Raw genomic sequence first — 20,374 nt, forward strand, 5'->3', positions numbered from 1 at the left:
TGGATGGCACTGTTATGGGGGGGAGGGTGATCTGTGGATGGCACTGTTATGGGGGGTTGATCTGTGGATGCCACTATTATGGGGTGGGGGATATGTGGATGGCACTGTTATGGGGTGGGGGATCTGTGGGTGACACATATATAGCAGTGCCATCCACAGATCCACCCCCATAACAGTGCCATCCACAGATCCCCCTCCATAACAGTGCCATCCACAGATCACCCTCCCCCCATAACAGTGCCATACACAGATCACCCTCCCCCCATAACAGTGCCATCCACAGATCACCCCCCCCCCCATAACAGTGCCATCCAAAAATCCCCTACCCATAACAGTGCCATCCACAAATCCCCCCCATAACAGTGCCATCCACAGATCCCCCCGTAACAGTGCCATCCACAGATCCCCCCGTAACAGTGCCATCCACAGATCTCCCCGTAACAGTGCCATCCACAGATCCCCCCCATAACAGTGCCATCCACAGATCCCCCCCATAACAGTGCCATCCACAGATCCCCCCATAACAGTGCCACCCACAGATCCCCCCCCCCCCTCATAACAGTGCCACCCACAGATCCCCCATAGTAGTGTCATGCACAGACCACTATTAGTTCAAAACTCACCAAAGGCACACCTTTTGGGTAAAAATATATTTTTTCTTATTTTCCTCCTCAAAAACCTAGGTGCGTCTTATAGGGCGAAGAATACGGTACATACATACATACATACATACATACATACACACACATTTCATATACATATAAATAATTACTTACGCATACATACTTATTACACATACATCCACACATAATACACACACACAGTTACACATATCTACTGCAGAACTGTTGCATCCTTGCAGTGGAAAAGGGCCGTGGTGAGCATAGCTCGCTTAGCTTCTCTCTGCATTCTCTCCCTCTCCTGTCCATCCTGAGAAGACTGCTGTCTGGATCAAGTTACAACAGCAGTACAAAGCTCCAGCTGTTGTAACTTTCTGTAATACAGACAGAAGTAGGAGAGGATACGCAGGATTTACAGACACCCACATCTCTACACCTGGAGGAAAAGGAATTTGGAGATATGTGTCAGAAAATATTGCACTAGACAGGCATATCCCATGATTAATGCATAAAATGATCATCAGACATCAAATAGTACATTACAATCTCTTTCTAACAAAGCCCTGTACCTCACATGGATCTAGAGATCTCCCCATTTATTTCTCCAATTGCTCTGCTAGATTTATTTCAAGCTGGCAGCTTAGGGGACACGTCCTTTCTGCTGCAACTGAGTTTTAATTGAAGGATAGAACAGAGCATGTGCGTCCAGCTCATGAGGTGGACAGAGAAATTAGAAAAAATAGCAAACAGCAGGTGTCGCCATGCAGATAGATTTCAGTGAATAACTCGGTGGCCATTCTAAATTTTTAATTACATTCAACTACAAAAATATTCAGATGCAGATGGTGGTTTGAATACTAGAATATTTTTTTTTGGACAACCCCTTTAAGATATGTTAAGAAATAATTCAGCATTGAATTTTGAACCTGTTTAGAGTTAAAAAAAAAAAAAATGCTCAGGGGTGATTCAATGCAGGAGCGATTATGACAATATTGGTTGGATTGAAATCTGTAAGTTGGAGCTGTGAGGCACCACGTCCATGTGGTATTATTTTTGTAAGATAAACATAATGAAATCCAATGGCCATTAATCAGAGTAGCTCTTAAAGATGACGTCTTCTTGTCATCACCCAGTAAAGCCTGTATCTTCTGCTACAGATAAGTCATAAGACACTTTTCTTCATTGACCAGGGGCTGAAGGGGTTGATTAATTGTTGTGAGGAACATCTGGAGGATCTCAGGCTGATTTTCATTTTTATTTTTTTTTCTTCCCACAGGCCATTGAGTCAGAGTTGAAGGACTGGGTCGCACTTGTGGTTCACTGTTGTGGAGATGAACTCCAGACTGAAGTGAAGTTGGCAGCTGCCGAGATCCTTGCAGATATTGCTCCCTATTTCCTGACCAGTCCACGGCCAGGGCTAGGTAAGACTCCACATTGTGATGACAGTGCAGTTCTCCGTCAAACCCTATTATACGGCCAGTAAAGGAATGCGCAGATGGTTTTGTAATTTTCTATATTTTATCCACCTCATTTTAGTTATCAGCAGGACCCTTTGCTTTTGTACACTGCATCATCTGTGAACCCTTAGACAGGTCAAGCGATTGTTCAGCACATATTATATTCCTGCCTTTTCAGACCTCCCCCCAACATTGCAGAAAACAAGGGCCATGTTTTCCCCAGCAAGACGTGTCGCTCGTTCTGACAGTCCCACTGTTTTCTGTTGTTGAGTGCAGAAACTGGTTCCCAGATGTTGGCCCACCACCTTCTATGGCCTGTACAAACCCATCTAATCCCATTAGAGAACTGCATTATGGTCCATAATAATGTGGTCCTGTGACATGTACAGGTAGATCATGGAGGAACCCAGGTAAATGTTGCACCATTATGACACATAGAAGGTTTTCTTCGACTCGATTGCGAAGCTCTGTTAAAAATGTCTTCATATTTGAGAGAAGATATAGCTATTAAGCTATTATTCCTGTCCAAAGGAGAGCCTACATTGTAAGTGATTGAGATCCAAAGAAAACAAAGTAAGCACCTCCTTAAACAGTGAAATAACTGTGACTGCATTGCACAAGCAAATACAAAACTATGGATTATTGTAAATTGCATGACTGCCGTGTATATTATGATTTTAAGTGTGAGGTTCTTTGCGCACAATTTGAGCCTGCCTGCCGCAACAAGGTGACCTCATACAGGTAGTTCACTATACTAAACAGACTCGCCTCCCTCGGGCCAAGGCCTACAAAATGAACTTAGGGATGGTAGGAACCACCTCTGCTCTAATTAAATACAACCTTGAACAGAAGTGAAGGGCGCGCATCTAAAAGGCAGTAATCTTCTCCATATGCACAATGCAAAAAACAAAGTAAGTCAGCACCACAGTGAACAAAGGTGGAGAAGCCCCCTGTATTTTTCAGTCCATAAGATGCACTTTTTCCCCCAAAAGTAGGATGGGGGGGGTGGAAGTGCGTCTTTTGGAGCAAATACTAATGGCCACTTCATTATAGAAGCGTCATCAGTATGCTGGTGTGTGAAGAGCTGCGCTAGCTGTACTCACCCTTCCTGGTCTTCTTCCGGGCACCTCTCTGCACTGTGTCCTGACAGCGTACAGCATTAGAACGTAGTGTGGCGTCATTCTGTGACTTCAGGTCAAAGAGCAGCATTAGGCCGGCAGAAGACCAAGGAGTGGTGAGTGTCAGCGCAGTCCGGAGCAGAAGAGGTAAGTTGGTACGTAATTTATATTTTTCTGTCTGGAGCATTGGGGTCTGATCTGAGGTCTGAGGAGGAATGGGGGGTATGATCCGAGGTCTGATGGAGCTTGAGGGTCTGATACAGAGGTCTCAGGAGGAATGGGGGTCTGATGAAAAATTTTACTTCTCATTTTCCTCTTCTATATCCTAGGTGTGTCTTATGAAAAAATACAATATATGAAAACATTGAATATATGGATTAGATAAGTCATTGGGGTCCGATAAGTGACAGCAGTGTCTATCCTCCAATAGATCTAGCACTGTGTCATGGGTTCTGTTGTAAATGGAAGCCTCAACGCTGATATGGACAGAGCCTTAAAGGGTTATTTTAGGATTTTGCTGTTGATGTCCATTTCTCAGGATAGGCTATCTAATCAGCAGGGGGTCTGAAACCCCACATCCCGGCAGATTTGTTTTACGGTAGTGCCAGAAGTCGGTGCCGGAACTACACAGCTCTACCCATTGTATAGTGGACGAAGCTGGTTGTTGCAGTCTTGCTCCCATTCACTTCAGTTGGAGCAGCTCTTCAGTAACCAGCCCCATCCACTATACAATGGACACAGCTATGTAATTTCAGCACCGGACTACTCCCAAACAGCTGATCATGTGGGGTGCCGGGTGTCGGAACCCAGCCAATCAGAAATTGATGGCCTACCCAGAGAGAGATCATCAGTACTAGATTCCTGGACAACCTTTCTAAATCTGGTAAATATAAATCTAAGTCTTATGAAAATCAGGGTGACAACCAACATGGTCTCCGTGACAGTTCCCAGGAGGGTTGTCAGGCAGCTTTCTGAGTCATACAGTACATTCCTTTGCTGTGCAGTTTCTACAGGACCAGGCAGAGTTGTCACAGGAAAGCCAACCTTTGTGAGAGCTGTAAATGGAAGCCACTGCAGCCGTCACCCGGCTTTCACAGGAAAAGATCGAACATCAAAAATTCTTCTGAAAAAATTTGGAATAAAAATGACATTGTGTGTGAGGCCTTACATCCACTTTCCCAGGCAGGAATGGGAGGTGTGAGGGAATTTTCAGCAGGTGGCTCTGGTATTTGGTTAAGTCACCGACTGTTCTAGGTAAATAGCTAACAGCAGATTATGTTCCGACATGTAATTGCTGCAGCGACTGGGACCCTGCCAACCCTACCTTCCCCAAAGTTATTAGTTTTAATTGATCCTGCCTGATTAGAGTGTGTCATACGTGGGATTCCTAGAAGTGACGGTAAGCCTGAATGAATCATAAATTGGACCTCATGGTCTTGGCATTAGATGCCATGTAATGCGGATGTCTCGCTCTCCGCCAGGAGGTTTGTCTGGAGAACGTACTGCTTTCTATGGGCTCAGTCATCACCTCGTCTCTCTTATTATTCAGCAGTTGTTGGTTATCACATCCTGCCACACAGTCGGCAGATGCAAGGTGACAGCAGCTAACAGTGTGTGCGAGGGTGTCCGACTTCCCCAATGCCAGATATCCGTGTAAAGAAGGATCCTGTATGTTGAATTTCAACATGCCCGATCCTTTAGTGTGCTCCTAGAGGTGTCTGGTAGCGGCTTACTCCCCTCTACTCTTGGTCAGTACATGCACACTCGGCCAGACCGAGAGTGCATGTGTATGGGGAAGTTGGGAGGATTAGCTGTCACCCGAACAAGCCATCAGGCATCTAAGCTATGCAGGCACCTTAGAGGGATTGTCTCACAAAAGATATTCTGCATTTTTTTAAACCAACACCTGGATTTGAACACTTTTGTAATTGCATGTGACTAGCTGCAGCAGAAAGGACACGCCCCTGAGGAAGTGTATGCTCCCAACCACGGTCCTTCCAGTCTCTGCAGGACCGGTACTGATGATGTCGTAATTGAGGCCACGTGACTGCTGCTGCCATTCACTGGCCTCTGTGGTGATGTTTACAGGTATGGCACGTGACCACTGAGCATCTGTGGTCGCATGCATTCTTGCACACATGACCTCTGCGACCAATAAGTGACTGTGGCAGTCACGTAACTGGGAGTGAGATGTCATCACTTCCGATGCAGCGGAGAAACAGCACAGAACTGCAGAAGATTTTATTTTTTTCACCAGTTCCTGCCTTTTTTTATTTTATTTTTTCGGCTGGATAACCCCTTTGAATTTGATTACTCTAAACTTTTCTAGACACTTATATAATCAGATGATAAAGCTTATTTATATGGCGCCACACAATGTACACAGAAGAGAAGTAAAGTGGGTGTTACGACTGGTGCCGAGCATCAAACAACAACGGCGATGATGGAGCTCCCCGACGCCTCATGTTGTCAGGATTAGAATACCCATCACGGAATAATAAATCCTGTTCGTCCCAGCACAACCCTACCATCAGATGAGATCCTGCTGCTCACAGCTGGCGACAAGTATGCATCCTCTTATCATATTTGTAATGTTTTACGTCTTGCGCTGCTGCAAATGTCGGCACTTTCTAAATAAAATGTCATGTCCATTTATACAAAGAGGGATCAAGGACTAATCAGCTGCTTGTGTACGGTTCATGGAGTGCATGGTATGTTAGGCTGTGTTCGCTCAGAGACTTTATAACGGATCTATCGAAAAATGGATCCGAATGGTCATCGGTCTCCGTTGATTTATATTGGGTCTGTCGGGGTTCTGGTGCAGAAGAGGACTGTGAGCAGATCCTTCCATTTTTATGAAGGTACCATAAAAAAAATACATGATCCCGATCCATCAGTCATATCCCACCGCTAGGATTCAGATTTTTATTTTTTCACCATTTTAAAACGTACCTATTCATTTTGCCTATATCAGTGGTAGTACAGCTGACTAAGGGCTCATTCACACTACAGTAGAAATAGGTCCGCTACCGTTCCGCAATTTTGCGGAATGGGTGCGGACCCATTAATTTCAATGGGTGCGCAAAACACGCCGACAACACACCATGTGCCAGTAGCCAAAAAGAATAGGCCGCCCGTTCCGCAAATTGCCGGACACACACGGGGCAGCATCCGTGTTTTGCAGATCGGCAATTTGCGGACCGCAAAACTCTGCGCGGTCGTCTGAATGCACGCTAAATGAAACTTAATAAAAGTGTACCTGGGGAAAGTGGCATCCTCCCCACGTCGACCTCTTGTCTGCCATTCTCTAAGGCCAGACGCACACAAGCGAGTTCAATGCGTGAAACTTGCAGCGTGTGTCATTGCGAGGTCCCGTTCTGAACTTCGCTCCTCTGACAGTATCGCACAGCATTATACTGATTTATAACGCTGTGTGACCCTGAGAGTCTTGGAATCTATTGTATTAGGCCTCTTTCACACTACCGTATGGCTTTTTCAGTGGTTTGCGGTCCATTTTAAACGGATCCGTTGTTCCGTTTTTTGTTTCCGTTCAGTTTTTCCGTTCCGTTTTTTCCGTATGGCATATACAGTATACAGTAATTTGATAGAAAAAATTGGGCTGGGCATAACATTTTCAATAGATGGTTCCGCAAAAAACGGAACGGATACGGAAGACATACGGATGTATTTCCGTATGTGTTCCGTTTTGTTTTTTTTGCGGACCCATTGACTTGAATGGAGCCACAGAACGTGATTTGCGGGCAATAATAGGACATGTTCTATCTTTTAACGGAACGGAAATACGGAAACGGAATGCATACGGACTACATTCCGTTTTTTTTGCGGCCCGTAAATGGAGGAAAAAAACGGTCGTGTAAAAGAGGCCTTACATTGACAGCATTATGTCAGTGTAATTCAGTAGATTTCAGGACTCTTAAGGTTATAACGCTGTGCGATCCTGTCAGAGGAGCAGAGTTCAGAACGGGACCTTGTACTGACGCACGCTACAAGTTTCATTTCATTGAACTCGCTCTTATGTGTCTGGTCTAAATGTTCAGAAACCTCCCCATAAAATTCCATCTGTGTAAAACTGTAAATGGAAGGTGAGGAGGAGGGCGATGCAGCTGCAGTTTCTCACGCAGTGTTTTGGTGAAACGGCGTAGCGGTAAAAATCTGACTGGATCAGAGCACAAAGCTTTATCAACACACCAAAGAGAGCCCACCTAATCTGGCATGGAGGAGAAATGTGCAGAAGCCATCAGAGGGAAAGGAACTCAAAATGTATAGGTTAGGGTTCATTTCTGGCTGCGGTAATCTGATATACAGGGTGGGCCATTTATATGGATACACCTTAATAAAATGGGAATGGTTGGTGATATTAACTTCCTGTTTGTGGCACATTAGTATATGTGAGGGGGGAAACTTTTCAAGATGGGTGGTGACCATCGCGGCCATTTTGAAGTCGGCCCTTTTGAATCCAACTTTTGTTTTTTCAATAGGAAGGGGGTCATGTGACACATCAAACTTATTGGTAATTTCACAAGAAAAACAATGCTGTGCTTGGTTTTAACGTAACTTTATTCTTTCATGAGTTATTTACAAGTTTCTGACCACTTATAAAATGTGTTCAATGTGCTGCCCATTGATGTTGGATTGTCAATGCAACCCTCTTCTCCCACTCTTCACACACTGATAGCAACACCGCAGGAGAAATGCTAGCACAGGCTTCCAGTATCCGTAGTTTCAGGTGCTGCACATCTCGTATCTTCACAGCATATGCTGGAAGCCTGTGCTAGTATTTCTCCTTTTTATGTTCTGTACTTTGTATGGACTTTTTTTTTTATTGATCATGATTGACATCATGTACAGTATTCTCCAGAGCTGCATTCACAGTTGTTCTAGCTCCAGAGCAGAAATGTTTCACCTTGTGGTACAATGTGTATACACAGCTTTTGCATACTGGGAAATATCAACAATCTGGTATAGGACAATTCACTTGATTGGGAAGTTCAGCTTAACTGTGCCCATCCCCACGAAAAATATTCTACAGTTTTGAAACTAGCACCAGGATCTGAATTCTTTTGTAATTGCATGTCATTAAAAATTTATTATAGCCACTGAGTTATTCAATAAAATGTATCTGTAGCGCCACCTGCTTTTTTTTTTTTCTTGCTACTTTGTCCTGCTCACTAAGATGGCCGCACATGCTCAGTTTCATCCTTCAACTGCCTCCTGAGCTGTGATGGGGAGAGCATGGATTCCATAGAGGCAATTGCCCCCGGGCCCCAGAGTCCTTAGGGGCCCCCCCCCGCGCCGGCCCGCAACTAACTATAGGTATGACAGTCAGTGTCACACACAGAGATAAGAGATTCCATTGTGGAAGCGCTCATCTCCAGTCATCTGTATCGCCGTCCTCAGGACAGCGATACAGATGGCTGTGCAGCAGGGGAGGGAGAGGTGTGTCCCTTCCCCTTCCTCTGATAGGCTGCAGCCACTAGGCCGGCAGCCTATCAGAGGCCGGCGCAGGGACGTAATCGCGCCCCCTGAGCCGTACAGCGCGGGACACAGGCCGGAAGAGGCCTGCATCACATCGCTGCCAAGGAGGTAAGTATAAGTGTTTTGTTTTTTTTTGGTCAATACTGGTGGCTACTAGAACATGATGGGGGGGCTCTGGCACATGTTGATGATGGGGGGGGGGGGGGGGGTTTCAGGCTACTGGGACATGATAGGGGGGGCTATGGCTACTGGCACATTATAGGGGGGGGGGCCCTATGGCTACAAGCACATGTTGATGGGGGGGCTCAGGCTACTGGCACATGATAGGGGGCCCTATGGCTACAGGCACATGTTGATGGGGGGGCTCAGGCTACTGGCACATGATAGGGGGGCCTATGGCTACTGGCACATAATGGGGGGCTCAGGCTACTGGCACATGATATGGGGGGGCTCTGGCTACTGGCACATGGTATGGGGGGCTCTGGCACATTATTGGTGGGCACTATAGGGGCATCTACTGAGGCCACAAAGAATGGTTATTTTATATGGGGGCTCTGTATAGGGGCATTTTATACTGGGACACATTATGGTGGGTACTATGGGGAAGGTGGGAGAGGAGCACTATGGGGTCATCTACGGGGGCACTGAGAAGGGGTATTTTATACTTACAAATTATGGGGGACACTGAGGGCATTTACTGGGGCACTATATATGTGGCATTTTATGCTGGTACATTATGGGGGGCACTAGGAGGGAGGGGGGAGAGGAGAACTATGGGGGCATTTACTGGGGGCACTGGGTATTTTATACTGGCACATTATGGGGGCACTATAGGGACATTAACATTAGCTCAACTGGGGGCATTACAAGGGGGTATTTTTTGCACTGTCACATTATAAGGAGAATTATTTCTACTGGGGGGGGGGGGGGGGGCATTATGGAGGGCTTTAATACTCCCCATGGTATGACCCCCTAGTAGCAGCACCAGCCTCTCCCTGCTCTGCTATCCCTCTGCCCCTTCTCCAAATCCTTATTATGAAATCTTTCTCATTAGGATAAAACACAACATCAGCTCCGCCGAGCCCCCGGCCAAAGTGTTGAAGTGGTGTCCGAGATCCCCAAGGGCCAAGCCAAGAAATTGTAAGTTTTCATATGAAATATGTTTGTTATACACATATAGCCTACACCGTGCCCCACAATATACAGTTTCTTCTGTAAAAGTCATCAAGTGTCGTAGGGTGGGGGGCCCTTATTGTTTTTCGCCCCAGGGCCCTATTTCACCTAGAACCGGCCCTGGGTACAGGGCTGGTTCTAGCTTTGTTAGAAAGAGGTTGTGTACTATATGATGTCTAGTTTTCATTTTTTACTTTAGTCATGGGATAATCCCTTTAATGCAGCTGTAGAGTACCATACAGGCTGCAATTTAGGGTCTGTAAGAAAAAAATATCAACATTCCCTAGATTTGCAACCTCTTTTAAAGATTTCATCTCTGTATAGACTATATGAGGCCTTGACTGTATTTTCGGGCCTTATCCGATCAGCATTTTTTGAAGCTTACAAAAGGGCCCATTCATTTCAATGGGGCAGCAAAAAATGTGGATGTCGTCCATGCGCCCGCTTCGCAAATTATAGAACGTGGACAAGAATAGGCATTTCTACAAAGAAGTTTCGGCATGCACACGGCAGGTATCTGTATTTTGCTGATCCGCGGATTACAGATCTAGAAATACATACGGTCCTGTGCGTGTAGCCTAATGCAATCAGTTGTTATGGCTGCCCGCATTTTCACCTCTGATATCTTTAGAAAGGTCACCTGTTAGAGGTAATGTAAAACCATGACTAGAAGACCACCCTGTTATTTTGGATTAGAGCTCATGGGCGTCTTGCCAGTTTGCTGTGTGGTTAGTGGCGTCAGAATTTCTGTTTGGAGTAGTTGTAAGGTATAGAAAAGATAAGGTGAAAAGCAGGCAGCAAAAATACCGTACAAAATAAGATGCAAAGCAAAACATGTGATCCTGAGTGCAGATAAAATGACAGAAATAGTAGAGCAGAGTTTGTTACCTTTGGGGTTGCGTTGCTTGTGTATCATACAGGTAATTCACTGTGATATTACAATTAGGGATGAGCGAATCGACTTCGGATGAAACATCCAAAGTTGATTTGCAGAGAACTTTGTTCTAATACTGTATGGAGCAGGAGTATATTGTACTGTAAAAAAACATTTCCCCAACTCTGCTTTGGATCCAAGTGGTACCCTGGAACCGAACCAGAGTTCGGGAAATGTTTTTTTTTTTTTTTACAGTATAAATTAATTTATGAAGATATTGCGCGAAGTCTCGTGAGACTTCGCAAAACAATAACTTCAGCTCATTGGAGCCAATACATTTTTATGCGAACCATGTTTCATCCGAAGACGATTCGCTCATCCCTAATTGCAATATGCTGTGCCAAATTGCAAACTCAGCTGTACATGCAACACATCAGATACTGTAAATAACAATATAAATATTAAAACATTGTCTAAAACTGAACTGAATTATGTTACGTCATTTTCCATGTACTGTATTTTTCACTTTGTAAGACATTCTCCCCCCCCCCCCCATAAGTGCATCATCTGCAGATCCCCGCATATGTGTTTTATCCGCAGATCCCGCCATAACCATGTGTCAGCAGCAGATCACTCTTAACACTGTGAAATATTATTTTATTTTATTAAATATTTTAGTACACCTTTAGGTTCAAAGTATATTTTTCTTATTTTCCTCCTCTAAAACCTAGGTGCGTCTTATCATCAGGTGTGTATTATAAAGCGAAAAATACGGTAATTTTTAAAATCCAGTACAGTGCATGTGAATGAGCGTTTCAAAATCCTATTCACATGTAGCCAAAGAAATGACTGATTACAAAGGCAATCTGTACAGTCGTGGCCAAAAGTTTTGAGAATTACAAAAATATTGGAAATTGGAAAAGTTGCTGCTTAAGTTTTTATAATAGCAATTTGCATATACTCCAGAATGTTATGAAGAGTGATCAGATGAATTGCATAGTTCTTTGCCATGAAAATTAACTTAATCCCAAAAAAAACTTTCCACTGCATTTCATTGCTGTCATTAAAGGACCTGCTGAGATCATTTCAGTAATCGTCTTGTTAACTCAGGTGAGAATGTTGACGAGCACAAGGCTGGAGATCATTATGTCAGGCAGATTGGGTTAAAATGGCAGACTTGACCAGTTAAAAGGAGGGTGATGCTTGAAATCATTGTTCTTCCATTGTTAACCATGGTGACCTGCAAAGAAACTCGTGCATAAAAATGGCTTCACAGGCAAGGATATTGTGGCTACTAAGATTGCACCTCAATCAACAATTTATAGGATCATCAAGAACTTCAAGGAAAGAGGTTCAATTCTTGTTAAGAAGGCTTCAGGGCGTCCAAGAAAGTCCAGCAAGCGCCAGGATCGTCTCCTAAAGAGGATTCAGCTGCGGGATCGGAGTGCCACCAGTGCAGAGCTTGCTCAGGAATGGCAGCAGGCAGGTGTGAGCGCATCTGCATGCACAGTGAGGCGAAGACTTTTGAAGATGGCCTAGTGTCAAGAAGGGCAGCAAAGAAGCCACTTCTCTCCAAAACAAACATCAGGGACAGATTGATCTTCTGCAGAAAATATGGTGAATGGACTGCTGAGGACTGGGGCAAAGTCATATTCTCCGATGAAGCCTCTTTCCGATTGTTTGGGGCATCAGGAAAAAGGCTTGTCCGGAGAAGAAAAGGTGAGCGTTACCATCAGTCCTGTGTCATGCCAACAGTAAAGCATCCTGAGACCATTCATGTGTGGGGTTGCTTCTCATCCAAGGGAGTGGGCTCACTCACAATTTTGCCCAAAAACACAGCCATGAATAAAGAATGGTACCAAAACACCCTCCAACAGCAACGTCTTCCAACAATCCAACAACAGTTTGGTGAAGAACAATGCATTTTCCAGCACGATGGAGCACCGTGCCATAAGGCAAAAGTGATAACTAAGTGGCTCGGGGACCAAAACGTTGACATTTTGGGTCCATGGCCTGGAAACTCCCCAGATCTTAATCCCATTGAGAACTTGTGATCAATCCTCAAGAGGCGGGTGGACAAACAAAAACCCACTAATTCTGACAAACTCCAAGAAGTGATTATGAAAGAATGGGTTGCTATCAGTCAGGAATTGGCCCAGAAGTTGATTGAGAGCATGCCCAGTCGAATTGCAGAGGTCCTGAAAAAGAAGGGCCAACACTGCAAATACTGACTCTTTGCATAAATGTCATGTAATTGTCGATAAAAGCCTTTGAAACGTATGAAGTGCGTGTAATTATATTTCACTACATCTCAGAAACAACTGAAACAAAGATCTAAAAGCAGTTTTAGCAGCAAACTTTGTGAAAACTAATATTTGTGTCATTTTTAAAACTTTTGGCCACGACTGTAGATTTCATGGCTTTTTGGTGTGGGTTGCAATTCAGAGGTTCAAATCTGCAATGGGATCTTCATCTGATACAGATTTGCACCGTAATGACGGCAAAATCAGCAGCAAATTGAGAAAAATTATAGTTTGGCTGTTTCCATAATTCCAATAGAAGTGATTGTGGAGGGCCAGGAAGATGTGCAGCCACCTTCCCATTCATTCTTGTCCGGGATGCAGTAGTCATTCGCACCAGGTGGGATGGGTTTCAGAGGTGATACCTGCAACTATCACACATTTCTTGCATATCCTGTAGATATGCCATAAATGTCTAAGATCGGAATCCCCTTTAGGGGGATGCATTGATACTTCAGCAAATTACTGAGCTATTAGTTTCTTAACATACCGTGCTTCATCAGTATCTGAAAAGTAAATAGGGGGGTCATTTATTAAGACCAGCATTTTAGGTGCCGGTGTTCTGTCAGAAAACCTTACCGCATCAGATTCCCTTACCCCACGTGACTTCTGGGGGTGTGCGCCTCCGCGCAAGAGCAGTACCATGGCATAGCGCCTCCGCGCAAGCGCAGGGCATGGGTAAGGTAAAAATTACAGTGAGCGTTGACTCATGGACGCGCGCACGGACACCGCTCGTGCGCTCTCAGGGGTAAGGAGATCTGACGATCTTTTGTCTTGTTAAATCTCCTTACCCTCACACTGTGCACGTGCGCATTGTAAAATCTCCTTACCCTCACAACACAGGGTAAGGAGATTCTACAATCTGCGTGTGCACAGTGTGAGGGTAAGGAGAATTAACAAGACAAAAGACCGTCAGATCTCCTTACCCCTGAGAGCGCACGAGCAGTGTCCATGAGTCAACGCTCACTGTAATTTTACCTTACCCATGCCCTGGTACTGCGCTTGCACGCAGGCTCCATGCTGTGGTACTGCGCTTGCGCGGAGGTGCACACCCCCAGAAGTCACGTGGGGTAAGGGAATCTGACGAGGTAAGGTTTTCTGACAGAACACTGGTCTTAATAAGCCCCTGCACTGGCAGTGGATCCCCCAGAGTTACAAAGAGGTGCCAGCCGTATCTAGTGCCGGTCTAAAAAGCCAGCTTCCGAGCTGTCTTACATTTAGACCATTTTCTTTGCCTAAATAAAAGTGTAGAAAATGATGAATGAGACAGGTCTACCAGCCTATCCTTTTCCCTGCCCGCCCCACACCCACTTTTTTAGACCTAGCTTGAGCAGGGGAAAAGTCATAAATTGCAGCACAAAAAACCTTTGCTCTGCAATCTGCACCAGAAATACACCTAATGTAGGCGTATTTCTAATCATAAATGTCCCCCATAGTTGTTTCAGTAGACAAAGCACAGTTTTCTGAAAAATACTGCCGAAGAAAAAAGTGTAGCTCTGTTGGGGGTGTCTGACAACCAGCAAAATTCTACATTCAAGTGAACTGTAGTAAAGACTGAACATTTTATGTAGACCCTACAATAATTGTCACTCTCCTGCATGCTTCATCGGCAGGCACATTTCTCCGTGAACAGTGCCTCCGGCGTCCATTATCTATAGGAACCAGGCGAGCACCGGAGGGCCGTCTTATGTAACCGGAATTTTTTTTATTGAAAAAATACTTAAAGGCTATATACACCTTTTGGGGCAACTTTTTTTTTTATTGCATTGTACTCATTTTGATCTAAAAATCAAAAAATAATTTTTTTAATTTGGCCATTATTCCAAATATGGAATCTTTTTCTTTGTACAGGGCTGAGATGCTCTAATAGAGGGATCAGAATTTTCTCTCTTTTTATCTCTGCTCTCTGACATTATAAACTCTTTATAGCTCACTTCTTATCTTACTGACAAGAATGTGGCTTAAATAAGTGTTTTATTACCTCTTAGTAAATTAGAGATAATGGTTATAAGATGACCAGCACAAAGTGAAAGTAAAATGTACAATTCACACACCTAGATACAGTTGCAAGAAAAAGTATGTGAACCCTTTTGGAATGATATGGATTTCTGCACAAATTGGTCATAAAATGTGATCTGATCTTCATCTAAGTCACAACAATAGACAATCACAGTCTGCTTAAACTAATAACACACAAAGAATTAAATGTTACCATGTTTTTATTGAACACACCATGTAAACATTCACAGTGCAGGTGGAAAAAGTATGTGAACCCTCGGATTTAATAACTGGTTGAACCTCCTTTGGCAGCAATAACTTCAACCAAACGTTTCCTGTAGTTGCAGATGAGACGTGCACAACGGTCAGGAGTAATTCTTGACCATTCCTCTTTACAGAACTGTTTCAGTTCAGCAATATTCTTGGTATGTCTGGTGTGAATCGCTTTCTTGAGGTCATGCCACAGCATCTCAATCGGGTTGAGGTCAGTACTCGGACTGGGCCACTCCAGAAGGTGTATTTTCTTCTGTTTAAGCCATTCTGTTGTTGATTTACTTCTATGCTTTGGGTCGTTGTCTTGTTGCAACACCCATCTTCTGTTGAGCTTCAGCTGGTGGACAGATGGCCTTAAGTTCTCCTGCAAAATGTCTTGATAAACTTGGGAATTCATTTTTCCTTCGATGACAGCAATCCGTCCAGGCCCTGATGCAGCAAAGCAGTCCCAAACCATGATGCCCCCACCACCATACTTCACATTTGGGTTGAGGTTTTGATGTTGGTGTGCTGTGCCTCTTTTTCTCCACATATAGTGTTGTGTGTTTCTTCCAAACAACTCAACTTTGGTTTCATCTGTACACAGAATATTTTGCCAGTACTGGAACATCCAGGTGCTCTTGTGCAAACTGTAAACGTGCAGCATTTTTTGGGACAGCAGTAGCTTCCTCTGTGGTATCCTCCCATGAAATCCATTATTGTTTAGTGTTTTACGTATCGTAGATTCGCTAACAGGGATGTTAGCATATGCCAGAGACTTTTGTAAGTCTTTAGCTGCCACTCTAGGATTCTTCTTCACCTCATTGAGCAGTCTGCGCTGTGCTCTTGCAGTCATCTTTACAGGACGACCACTCCTAGGGAGAGTAGCAGCAGTGCTGGACTTTCTCCATTTCTAGACAATTTGTCTTTAACGTGGACTGATGAACAGCAAGGCTTTTGAAGATACTTTTATAACCCTTTCCAGCTTTATGCAAGTCAACAATTCCTAATCGTAGGTCTTCTGAGAACTCTTTTGTGGGAGGCATCATTCACATCAGGCAATGCTTCTTGTGAAAAGCAAACCCAGAACTGATGTGTGTTTTTTATAGGGCAGCTGTAACCAACACCTCCAATCTCATCTCATTGATTGGACTCCAGTTGGCTGACACCTCACTCCAATTAATGACATCTCCTCTTGGAGATGTCATTAGTCTAGGAGTTCACATACTTTTTCCACCTGCACTGTGAATGTTTACATGGTGTGTTTAATAAAAACATTGTAACATTTATTTCTTTATGTGTTATTAGTTTAAGCAGACTGTGATTGTCTATTGTTGTGACTTAGATGAAGATCAGATCACATTTTATGACCAATTTGTGCAGAAATCCATATCATTCCAAAGGGTCCACATTTTCTTGCAACTGTAGTTAACCCTTTGTGACAGAACGGCTAGAAATTTTAAATAAAGACCAATTTAAAAAAAGATTTTTAACCCAAAATGAGTAAAATGCAGTCATTAAGTTGCCTCCAAAGCTGTACATAGCCTTTAAACAGGCAACTGGTGGCCACAGTTGCCTGTAAACTGGTCTTTATACCGCACGAGTCTCATCTGTTCTGCTAAGTGTCTTCTGTATTGCAGACCTTGGTTTTGCATGCTGGACTATGCCTCTTGCCTGCTGTTACTTTTTCTGATGTATCTTCCTCATTCTGACTTGGTTTGGTATCAGTTTTGGCTAGCTGGTTGTTGGATTCTGGCTCGGTATTGTGATGACATATTTTCTTTGTAATTTGCTCTCTGACGTTATCCTCTGTGTGACCTCGGATTGTCTGACGTTGTGTTACTTTCTTGACGGTTTGCGAATACTTCCTGGTTAGGCCCCAGCAATTAGTTAAAGGGGTTCCCCAGGAATTAAGAAAATGAAAATACTTAAAAATTACCTTATTATAAGTATATTCTCAAATACCTTTTTATTATTTATAATGGCTCGTTTTGTCTGGGGAGCAATCATTAGGAGAAACAAAATGGCCGCCGTCCTATTAGTGCACACAAAACCTGTCCTAATTACACAGGAGGACAAGTTACTTTACAACACTGAGGTAAAGAGTTGCCTCATCCTCCTCTCCTACTTGTCGGGGATTATGATCCTGAATACAGATGATAAGAACTTTAGCTGAATCTCTGTGGAATTTAGTTCATGAGGAGACATGAAGTACAGAGAGGACGGACAGGACTGTGGTATTGTGTTGCTGTGGTAATGGAGATTGCATACAAGTGCTGCTGCTCATTAGCCACCTTTCACCCTCCTCTCATGTCTCCTCATCTTCTCCATTCCCACAGAGATTCACCTGTATTCAGGATCACGATTCCTGACGAGCAGAGAGGAGGATGAGGCAGCACTATGGCTCATTGTGATGAAGTAACTTGTTTTTCTGTGTGATTAGGACAGGTTGTGTGTGTACGAATAGGACGGCAGCCATTTTATTTCTCCTAATAATTGCTCTCCAGACAAAACAAGCCATTCTAAGTAATGAAAGGTATTTCTGAATATATTTATTATAAAATATTTAGGTATTTTCATTTTTTATATTCCTGGAGAACCCCTTTAAGTCAGGGACTGGCGCCAGGTTGGGGGTCACTGTTTGGGGCTGACCCTGCAAGTAGGTGGGGACAGTGGTGCGGGTGGAGGTCAGGGCTGCACTGTCCCCTATACTACGTAAAATGATGTTCATTTGAGAACTTGCACCATAGTAAAATGTAGACAGTCCAGTTATATCTGCCATCCATATATCCATATGTTTTTACTGCTCGACTCTTATCAATATATTGGGAGGTTCCTTTGGTTTCCAAAGTGATGAGCTGTATTTTTCGGTTCGTTGCAGAAGTCGACTTTATTGACACAATTTGCCAGGTGTCTTTTCTGTTTCTGTTTGCTGTTTCTTGAAAAACCCACACTCCACATGCGGCAGGTAATCTCTTTCAACATCGGCCTTGTGTACCTAAGCAAATTTTCAGCTGCTTTCAACTGGGTGACCCAGGGTACTGTGCAGAGCCCTGGAAAATTCATCACACAGTGTTCCAGCTGGTTTATGTGCTGCTCTCCTGCATCCCGGCCTTGCACGCATCACAGTAATGCACAAAGCATTAACTCCAGCAGCACTTAGCCCGAAAACGCCTGCCATCATCATCAGCATATCCCTCATTTCACTAAATGTACAACCCTTCCTGTCTCCATTACGACCCTCTGAAGGTTTACACAGGTTTTCAGTAATTCTACTCTAAGGAGTAGCGTGAAGCTCGAGAGCCCTTATGGAAAAATTATAATAGGGTTCCCCTAACTGTTGCATCATATACAGTATATAGTTCCCCTATGTGACAGAGGAGTCATTTGGCGCTTTTACATCCCTAACATCTTCAGAACAGTGCTCACTTAAAGGGGTGTTCCATGTTTTGGGTGGGAAAAATAAAAACCTTCTAAATATTCTTAAAGGTGTTCGGATTATTATTTTTTATTTCAAACCCAGCCTGCTGTGCCCGTGGGGGAAAAAAAAAACATACTCACCTGCCGCTCTGTTATGGCTACTTTTAGTTGTCTACTGCTACCCATTTGTAAACTTCAGGACAGACAGGGTCATGTGCATTGGTGCAGCCAATGACTGGCCTCAGTGGTGACATGCTCCCCAGACCCCCAGTGTCCATCTCGATGACCAGTGAAGGGTGATTGAATGTGAGAGTCTAGGAGCATGTGGCTTTATTTTAATTTTTTTACAGGTACAGCAGGCTAGGGTTGAAATATAAAAAATAAATAAATGGGCAACCCTCTTTAAGGTGGCTATACACATCGGATAGAAGTAGGTGGATGGTTGAACAACGGATTAACCAAGTCTAATGTAGTCCATAGTGTCCCCGGGCTATGGATGAACAATCTTGCTGGGAATGTTCTTTCAAAAGATCTCTGTAAGAATGAGAGTTCCTTAGTCTGACCATTGGATGAAAATTTAGAACATGGTCAACTTCTTTGCAGACTATGGCTTTCTGTCCGGCTAAAATGATTGTTAAATTTCACCCGTTGAACATTCATTAAGGTTTCGTCTTGTGTACGGGCACTTTAAAGCCTGATTCAAACGGCCATATGAAAGATCACCTGTGTTGTGGCCACAATGCAGAGGTGTCCGTATGTTCGTGTAGGACATAGACCCGGTGATCACCACACACTATTGTCTCCAGATCCTTGAGACACAGACCAGAGTAGTGCTTGACCTTTGCATTAGTTTAGCTCAAACAAATGACCATTATCAAGGTTGACCACATATCTTGATCAAAATGATTGTGTGTGTAGTCTATTGGTATGATGCACACATCCTATGATAGAAATATGCCATGTATGATATGAAGTGTTGTCCCTTATGTAAAAGTTTTTAGTTTTTTTTTTCAATGCAGAATTTTATTGCATAGCTAAACTCTATACAGATATCTGGGGAGGGGGGTTAAATAAAACACAGTCCAGAAATCCGTATAAATAATTCTAGAATTTCACATGGGGCTTTAATGGCGGGGTAAGGGGGGGGGGGAGATACCAGGCAAACAGCATTAGGCGTTGCTTCCTGCAGCCACCGCTCCAGCATTTACATTAGTTAGACTGATCTCTTGACTTTCAGGATCTCAATATTTTTCACATTTTTGGACAGTTCCTTTCTTGAAACGTCCGTGCCACATCAGTGGTGGAAGGGGGAGAAGATTACACTTCAAGGATGAAAGATGATGAACAAACACAAAGTTTATTTTAAACTTTGTTCTTTTCTTCCAGAAAGGGCTACATTGATCCCCTGTCAGCTCCGAGTCCCCTGGGCAACACAGACATCAAAGCATTCTCCTCCATCCTGATTCCCAGGGCTACCATCTCTGAGCAACACTTGGCTACAAGGGTTAAGGTCCTCAGTAAATACTCATAAGCATCCCTGCTCATAAATAGCTCCGTTACCCAAGACACTTGACTGAGATAGAAGCAATATGTGATTAAGCAGACCTCTTGTAGCTTAATGGAAAAACTAAAATAAGTTGTATACTTTTGGAAAATAAATTTTTCT

The 20,374-nt window shown here is 43.7% G+C and overlaps 1 protein-coding gene across 1 annotated transcript in view; it reads left to right on the top strand.

Annotated features, from left to right (window-relative positions):
• Window positions 1-20,374, top strand: part of THADA (THADA armadillo repeat containing) — a 579,731-nt gene that overhangs the window by 467,656 nt on the left and 91,701 nt on the right. The window contains exon 35 of the mRNA XM_044289288.1: window positions 1,897-2,041. Coding sequence (XP_044145223.1) covers window positions 1,897-2,041 — 145 coding nt within the window. The remainder of the gene's footprint in view (window positions 1-1,896; window positions 2,042-20,374) is intronic.

This window comes from Bufo gargarizans, chromosome 4, assembly GCF_014858855.1.
Source record: "Bufo gargarizans isolate SCDJY-AF-19 chromosome 4, ASM1485885v1, whole genome shotgun sequence".
NCBI lineage: Eukaryota > Metazoa > Chordata > Amphibia > Anura > Bufonidae > Bufo > Bufo gargarizans.